The sequence below is a fragment of the Gavialis gangeticus genome, unplaced genomic scaffold (assembly GCF_001723915.1).
Source record: "Gavialis gangeticus isolate Ggan-Ray unplaced genomic scaffold, GavGan_comp1, whole genome shotgun sequence".
Classification (NCBI taxonomy): domain Eukaryota; kingdom Metazoa; phylum Chordata; order Crocodylia; family Gavialidae; genus Gavialis; species Gavialis gangeticus.
The window spans coordinates 2,567,506-2,576,333 of record NW_017728973.1 but is presented as its reverse complement, the minus strand read 5'-3'; the positions used below and the strand labels follow the sequence as shown (position 1 = coordinate 2,576,333).

Here is an 8,828-nt window from a genome sequence, read left to right as displayed (position 1 = left end):
CAAATGGTCCTTGCATTGTTTTCTCAAAATCCGTTAGAGCACCTCTGGATTCATATTACAAAGAAGTTCAAGGGTGGCTTGCCAGGTCTTGGTATTTGTGAATCTCCCAGACCCTGTCTATCCTGTCGCTTTGGGACCCACTTGGTGGAACAGCACTTGCTGGGTAGCATCTGGCACAGATGACAGGAACTACCTATCAAAGCTCAAGTACACATTTCCCCTGTAACTTCACAAAACAGCCTGGGCTCAAGCCTCTGAGATCAGTCTTGAACCCTATTACCCCCTTTGATCTTGGCAAGGATTTTTATGGGTAATATTTTATTGGACCAACTGTATAGACAGGATCAGATTAGACAACCTTTTGATTTGGTAGGATAGTGACTTGATTAAGATGGCTTGGAAAATCCACCAAGGTTACCTGGTTTTGCTGGTCTTTTGTTTACATGAAATAACTTCACACTAGTTGACTTTTAGACATGATATGACCATTAATGCAAAATACCTGAATGCCCTATTTTTGCTGAAATATTACTAGTACAGCTATACCCATTTCTTTATTAGCAGACTACTAAACACATAAATGTTAAATCTCTTTTCACTTAGAACTTGACAGATGCTGTCATGCCAACAGGGTTTCTGGTGGGTTTAGCCAAGTACTTTTCCCACTCCCACGGTATCTGAACACCTACACATGATACAATTAACCTTTTATGACTTCTGGCATTTTGTTATGTATTTGCACTCCATATTTCAAAAGCAGCCAGTTTTTTTGTGCATCTACTTGGAGGGACGTTGGGCTTGATCTTCAGAAGTCAAATTAGATCTAAAAACAACAGAAGTGGCTTAGCATTTCTGTCAGTGAGACCCAAAGAAAAAGTAGAAATTTTAAACCTGTGGCATGCAAGTTAACCGCTGTTTTAAAATGAAGCGGTCCATTTCCTTATAGAAAGAAACTTGTTTGCACAGAAGCTAAGATGCCAGCACTAAGAAAATACAAAATCCAGCTAAACATGATTACTGTACTGTTTATTTGTGTTAGACTCCAGTAATACAGACACAGTAGGGTGCTGAAGTTGTGATTAAGGCTATAATTAGTTGCCCAAAGAACACACATGTTGCATACGCAAACAACATAGTGGTGGGCCAAATGTTTTCTGTAACAGTAATTTGATGGTAAATGACAAGTTGGTTGCATAAATAAAGAGAATGGAATACAGGTAGTTTCACAGTCTTAACAACAGGATATGTTACAACTTTACATTTTAATTTACTACAACAGGGTTTGAAGAGCATTGGCTATAAAAATCAGCAGTGGTCCCACCATCAAGGATATGATCAAACTGTGGAGGTGAACAGCAAACTGAAAAACAGCCTAAAAAGGAATCCCAACTCACAGCTGATGGGGACAATATTCTTTAGGTTTTGGTTCCTCTTTTTGTCGGAATGGAAACAAGCTTATTCTTAGAGTCAAGCAAGGCTGTGCCCATGAGCAAAAAAAATGAAAACCTTAAAACCTCAGCAGAACACTGAAAATAAAACAAGAATAGAATAATAAAAAAGGGGGGGGGGCGGGGGAGAGACAGTTCGGCTGCTTCCACATATTAAATACAGCAGGTAGCATATGGAGTATCCCAAGTTTTGGTTTTTATTTGTATAAGTTTCTATGCTTGTAAGACAGCTGCTTTGAACACAACAGTTCGTGATTTCTATACACTAAAGGCTTTTACATTGAAATCCATTGACAGCTGTCCTCTATGCAGGCAACTAGCTTCTCTAGGCAATGGTTTCAGGCCATGCTACTGACCATCACATAGTCATGTGCTCTGGTAGAACATAGGAGATGTCGTCCCACGGATGACGATACAGACCTTGCTTCAGCCTCTTCTGATCCAGGTAGTGTCCTAAAACAAAAGCATCTTTTAACACACAGCTTATATAAAAACCACTGTCCACTGCTTCCAGACCGACTTCCTTGAAAACTGTTGTTCCTTCCTGACCTGATACAACTGTCATCTCAAGTCTGAAACTCAAGATCTACCTACTCTTTTCTAGAGGCACAGCAAATGTGTCTGTTGCTTATCACAAAAATTACTATATTTTAAATTTTAGGTGCAGTACTTGGTCACAGACAGTAGCATTAGGCTGGCTAGCATAAATGATGTTCCAAGGTGGCATAAGTTCAGAGAAATTTCAAATGGAGCAAAAATCCCCCAAAAAGCAAAAACACACAACCTCTCCCCCCAATAAATGGCTTTGCAAAAGCCATCAACTTCTTTTTATCTGCCAGGACTAGTGTTTTCTAGGCTCTGCCTTGTAATAGAAAGAAATAGCTAGAAGATGTTCCAGTCACTGAATCAGAAGTAATGAGATGTGCATTAGCACACAGAGAATCCATCTTGCATGGTCAGTGGTAGCTATACAAATGGTGCTGGTGAGCCAGAACAGTCAGTTTCACTCTGTTAGGGCAGAGGTGTACTTGAAAGATATGCAATTAACTCCACAGGGATAGGCAACATCCTTACTAATCATTCAGAAGTGGCTCACTAACTGTAAGAAATGGTACTGACATGATCCCAGCTGGTTATCCTGTGCTGGAAAATGTGACTGATTCACCACAAGCAGTTAACACTGGTGTGAATAAAAGGATGGAGGTGAGAGGCATGTCTTGAATGCCTTTTTGTGGTGGTGGTGCTAGTAAGGAACCTCAGCAATGGGGGCTTTGGGTAGGGATGGGAAACTTACCAATGAACCCCATACTCCTGCCCAGAACAAAGATGCCATTGAGTGCTCCTATGTCAATATATTCATCTGCTTCTTCTCTGCAACAAAAACACAAGTGTTCCTTACTAACAGGGTAGTTGGTATGATAGATCTCACAGAACTTTGAATCAGTCCCAGTGCAAAAAATTACTGCTTAGTTTTCCTGGAAACCTTCCTTCAAGGGCCCAGGATACTGCATGGTGCCTTGTTTTGCAACATCTTTGTGAAATTCCAGCCCTTCTGAAGTTGACTGTAAAGCTTTTATCACTTCAGTAGGATCATACTGACACCCTCCCTCCATGTACGACAGCCAGAGAAGATATTTTGGTGTTTACCGAGTGAAGGTTCCGCAGGTCCTGAGTACATCAACAAAGGCCACTCCAATAAAGCCATCCACATTCAGAATAAGATTTGGTTTCTGAAAAAGCAGAACAGCCCACCCCCAAATATAAGTTAACAACAATGATAACTTGCAAGTTGCACCTCTGAGGGTGCTGCAGAGAGGCTGCAAGCAATATAGGACACCCAGCAGCTTAGGAACCACACCAATCTGACTGAAGGGATCTGTTGTTTGCATAAGCCTTTGCTCAGTTCATGCCGGAGTTCTGCCAGGAGCCAGCAATTTTAGGAGGCTACAAATGCAAACTGCAGACATGCAGTAGAAGCTAGGTGGACTCTTGTAGGCTATGACTGGTGGCGTGTGAAGATCATTTCACCCAAAGCATAAGCAGTGTAGCTGGCTCTGGTCCTACTACATCTGCTTTGGGTTTGTTTTTGGGGTTTTGTTTGTTTGGCTTTTTTAGTTAAAGCCAAAATATCTCACCCCTTCCCTAATAAAATACAACCTCAACCTCCTTGACAATTCTGAGAGAGTTTTTATCAAGTAACTGAACTTAAAAATACAGGCTGGTGTTTTACCTTGGAAGTTGTAATTTTCTCTACTTCAAGCGCGTAGTCCAGCAATGGGGTAGCAGGAAAGTGCTGTTTCACAAAGTCCTTGAGAATCTGAACCCTCATGTCAGGGTTATTTATCTGCAAATTTAAAGCAGGTTGCATGTACATCTAGCAGTTGTGTGAAATAAAAGGACATGTCCAATTGTGCCCAGCACCTCAAACCAGCCCCTCAATTGAGGCCCACTTAATGTTTTGTTCCCAAGGGCTTTAAAAATATTTGCATATTTAAATTTGTTACACCTATCTAACAGAGGCAGAGGGATGGTGAACACAAAATACTCAGCTGTACAACATCAAAAAGTCTTATGGAACAGGGCTAAATCCCTGCTGCAGATGCAACAGCTAGTTCTCCAAATACCACCCAAAAGTGTGTCAGCAATAAGCCTCAAGGAACAGAAGATTAACTGCTTCTCAAACCTTCCATCTCTTCCATATTTTCTTCTATTCCTTTCCCAAAGGCAAAAGCCCACCCCTTTGCTTTAACTCAGGGGTGCCAAAGAGAGCTTGCAGAGCCATTTCACCTGGCCCACAGGACTTTTAGAGGGGCAGGAATTTGGACGTAGGATTCACCACTGAATTCTCAGATACACATCCCAGTTGGGGATCTGTGCCAACAGAAAGCAGGGGGAGAGGGGATGAGCAACAGCTGTATTAACTCCAGTGCCACCACCATCGAGTCTGGATCCAGCTTGTAAAGCTTCTCAGGGTCCAGATCCAGCCTGGGGGCCCTGCTGTAACTAAACAATACAGGTAACTTACCGATTTGACCCTGTGGCCAATGCCCATGATCAGTTTCCCTTCTTTCTTCATCTTGTTCACAAACTCCATGGGGATGATGCCACTGTCAAAGGCTTTACTGAACATCTTAGCTGCTGCATCCAATGCACCGCCAAACCGGTCTCCCTGTGCCCAACATATAACAAACTGAACTACAGCAAAGACTTCTACCGCTACAGGCTAAAGCAGGTGCGAGGAGACCCTCTCATGTAATACTCCCAGCAACAAAATGGGCAAATTAGACTATACAGGGGCTTATAATAAAGCACCAGTTGACAATTATTCATCAGGTATAAAACAAGTAGAGAAGGACAAAGGACACTTTTAGGGACAAAAGGCAATTCAAGTCTGAGGCCTGTTTCCTTCTTGGTCTCCCATTAATTCCAGTGAAAAGTGACTAGATTGCTGCTCATTTAATTGGGGTTTGTGACATAAGCACTTGTCCACTGCAGAGCAAATCCAGACCTGCCCAAATTACTTCACAAAACGGGGCACCAACTTTTGAGTTGATACTCCCATGGGATGGATTTAACAACAGAGCTAAAGAGGATCAGGGATGCACACATTTTCCAGCAGCTCTTAACTTGATCAGATCATTTCCTACTCTACTGCTCCTTAGAACTGGATTTAGCATAAAGCTACTGATTCCATCAATGAGAAAGCAAGCAGGGCATGAACTGATCTATGGCAGTGGGACAAAGCCGCACGTTGATCTACTGTCAGGTGATGTTACTAGGGATTGTAAATATTAGATTGGAGTTAGAGAGAGGGAGACTAAAGCTCTCAGATATTCAATACTTACAATGGTGAGAAGGCCCGAGGTGAGACTAGAGACAAGATCTTTCCCGGCTCTTGCACAGACAATGGTGTTGTGGGCTCCCGATACAGCAGGGCCATGATCTGCTGTTACCATCAAACACATCTCTATAAACTGACAGGCATACTTTGGTAGCCTGGGGGAAAAAGGGGTGAAATGATTAACAAGAACAAACATGGATGGACTATACAGCTCTGTTTCACACTGCAAAAGAATCTCTCCACCCATCCACTTAAAGGATGGATAACAGGGTTCTAGTTGGGAAGGATTTTTTCCCCAAGCTCCACCAGGTGGAATTCCCTCCCTCAAGGCCACCTCCCCACAAAGTCAAATACTGTGCAGATGGATGTGAAATGCCAATACGGTGTCAGCAGGATACTGGAATGGCATTAATAAGGAGAAGGATTGTCTGGGCTTAATGGCAATTAAAACACAAGCTAAAATCAAGTTGCACAAGTCAGCAGCATCCAAAGAGCTGCCTTACCTTCTCTGAAACCAGAGCAAGCCCAGGACCCCACCAATTCCCATCTCCTCCTTGAAGACTTCAGTGATGGGCATCCCAGCATAGATCAGCTCCTGGCCCCTCTCATCACAAATGCTGGTCATGAAAGATGCTGGCTTCCGGATCAGACCTAGTTCCTGAAAAAAGTATGACAGGAAGGACTCAAACAATCCATCTTCTGTCCTTAAATCAAACTGTTCCCCAAATGACAGCATCAGGACTGCTCCTTCATTAATGTTGATAACTGAATTAAGGTAAGATATAAAAGCTCTTCTTTTGTTCATTCCAGGACAGGTCAGTGGATATCTGCCTGCACCTTTTCTGCCTCAGCTGCTATCTAGCTATTTTTCTTGATGCCTTTCCACCATGTGAGGGTTTGCATCTTCCAGAGACTTGGCCAGATTTTTAACTACTATTTGGGGAAATTCAAGTCAGACTTGTCCCAGGCCAAAGAACAACCTGAAAACACAGATGGCTCCAGGTTAAGGATTCAAGAACAGGCCAATCTTTTTTGTAAAAGAGCTAAGTTACAGACACAAGGCAACCACTCTGGGAAGCAATGCTACTGACAGCAGTAGCAGATCCATGTCCACATTTTAGATGTCTGGCCATGAAAGGATGATTCAGATTCAAGCACCTGGCACAGAAGCTACATTCCCCGATACCCAGCTCTCCAGAAATTAAGCTGCTCATGTTAAAACTGCATTAGCTCAACACTAAAACACAGCTGTATCAGATGAAATATCACTGGTCTAACACTGGCCTGCTCATCACATAGGACACAGCATTAGATGCCAAGAGAATATAGGTTGTCGCATGCATGCTGCCAGGCTTGAAGTGTTTATAAAAAAAAAATCAGACTGTCAGGTGAGAAAACCATTCCTGGAAAAGTGTTGGCAGACCAGCCAGGCATCATATTAGCACCATATGTGGAGTGGTTTGAGAGCCCTAGCAGATAATTCCAGCCATATGGGTCAGAGAAGTGTTGGATGCTTCTGCCTTCCACAGGGAGTGCTGAATGAATCCAGGAGATGAATTAAGTGGAGGAAGAAATGCACCATGCACTGTTTCTCCTCAGATAATAGTTTCATTTCTTCAAATCTCCTCTATCTAGCATCCCAGCAAACCTCAGAGCCAGTTATCAAGTAAACTAGGTGGAAAAACACATTACAACTCACCCTTGCCCAAGAGTAATCCATGGGCACAGTTGGGGGAGGCACTTCCTCAGCTGGTTCAATCACTCCTTTTGAAACGAGGTCTTCATACACAGACCTAGGCACAAAGGGAACAAGAGACAAACACCAGCTCATACATCAGCTCATTTTTACTCCTTTAGTACATGTTAGCCATGTAGTTTTGGTCCCAAACTGCAACCATCAGTATGAACAGAAGTGGTTTCATAAAGAAGGGTTATCATATGTCAGTTTAAAGTCAATCTTTATGAGGCTTCATTTTCCCCTGCCACTACCTTGGCCTGTAGACAAACAATGTCTCATCTGAGGTGGTCCCAACTGGCCTGGGTTTTAACCCAGATCAACACAAGGGGCATGGCCACTTACATAGCCATATAGCCCTACCAAGCTGCATTGCTACCCCTGATAGGCTTGTCCCTGGAATGACTGGCAATTAGCTCGCATGAGCCATGACTGATTTACATACAAACATGGCACTATCTTGGGGGAAAAGCATATATTACACACTTCATAGGTATTTAAAGAGAGGGACAACGGATTGGTACATCTGTAGGATCCCAGGACAAAAGGTTCTCTTGGGAGAAACAAGACATCTGTTTACACCCTTAGTGTTCATGGGACATTTAATGGTGCAGTGCAACTAACATGGCAGAGCACCAACTTGGCAGAACATAGAAGAGATCACTTAGCAAAATTGCGCCCTTTCAACCTTACTTTTCTCCAATTCCATCATCACTTACTGAATCACATCTCCCAGCTCATCAAAACTCTGAGGCACAAACACTCCAGCTTCTTTCAGGGCTTTGTTCTTTGCAACAGCAGTTTCAGAAGCTTGGTTGGCACAAGCCCCTGCGTGGCCAAACTGAACCTGTAAATCCAGGGAGAAAGCAGATTGCCAACAATTAAATAATTGGCTAACAGAAATGAGAGAACTAAACATGAAAAAATGGTGACAAGTAGCTGCATGAATAGTTTCCTATCCTGCTTTATCAACTCATGCATTGGCACAAGACACTTGACTTCACTTGCAGTTAAATTCTTAGGTGCAAAGTACAGTCTAACATGGATGCGTTCTCTGGCTACTTATATTCTGCCTTCTTTATCTCCCCTCATACTGGACTTACATGGAAGCTGCATCTTCCTCCCTTCTCTCTTCTGAACTGATGTATGGCACGTGCCATGAAAGAGCCGCTGTATTTTGCCCAAAGTCCAACTATCCCCATGACTGCAGAATCTTTTAAGGATCCTTCTGGGTGAAATACTACATAACTGTAGAAAACCATTATAAAGCAGGATTCATTAACTTACATGTCAGTGCCTACCGATAAGAGATGTTTGGAAAAGTTTATGCGCAACAGAAGTGACTTGTTACTCTCTCCAGAGAAATATATGTGTTTTATATACATACTTCAGACTATATGCTTACCTCTGAAGAGAACATGGTAGCACAGGTACCAATACACCAGCAGACAACAGGCTTGGTGATACGGCCTTCTTTAATACCCCTGCTGATCTTGTACTCTTCTGTGCCTCCAATCTGCAGAGAGACCAAAAACAGCTTACTTGGGTTCACATTTACACATTTCCATAGAAGTCAATTTTAAACCAGGGCAGTATCTCCAACATGATCCCATTTTTTGCCACCTCTCAGACAGGCTTCAAATTGGAAATGCAGTCAACATCTCCTTAAATCCACAGAAATGCCTTTCTTTTTTAAAAAATTAAAAAGAACAGGGAACACTCAGTGAGCCTGTTTTTACAGGACATTACAGATGTGTACAATACAGGACTTAACCCCCCCCCCCCCGAAACAAACAGGAAAAGA

General features: G+C 42.7%; 1 protein-coding gene across 2 annotated transcripts in view; it reads right to left on the bottom strand.

The window, feature by feature from the left end:
- Positions 1–1,005: 1,005 nt before the first annotated feature.
- The window catches only part of ACLY (ATP citrate lyase), a 40,623-nt gene continuing 32,800 nt past the window's right edge, over positions 1,006–8,828 (bottom strand). For both annotated transcript variants that reach the window (XM_019506286.1, XM_019506296.1), the window contains 10 exons: positions 8,430–8,540; positions 7,744–7,871; positions 6,989–7,082; positions 5,793–5,947; positions 5,294–5,444; positions 4,474–4,617; positions 3,679–3,792; positions 3,096–3,178; positions 2,743–2,819; positions 1,006–1,901 (listed from right to left, as the gene is read on the bottom strand). In XM_019506286.1, coding sequence (XP_019361831.1) covers positions 1,807–1,901; positions 2,743–2,819; positions 3,096–3,178; positions 3,679–3,792; positions 4,474–4,617; positions 5,294–5,444; positions 5,793–5,947; positions 6,989–7,082; positions 7,744–7,871; positions 8,430–8,540 — 1,152 coding nt within the window. In that variant the 3' untranslated portion in view covers positions 1,006–1,806. The remainder of the gene's footprint in view (positions 1,902–2,742; positions 2,820–3,095; positions 3,179–3,678; positions 3,793–4,473; positions 4,618–5,293; positions 5,445–5,792; positions 5,948–6,988; positions 7,083–7,743; positions 7,872–8,429; positions 8,541–8,828) is intronic.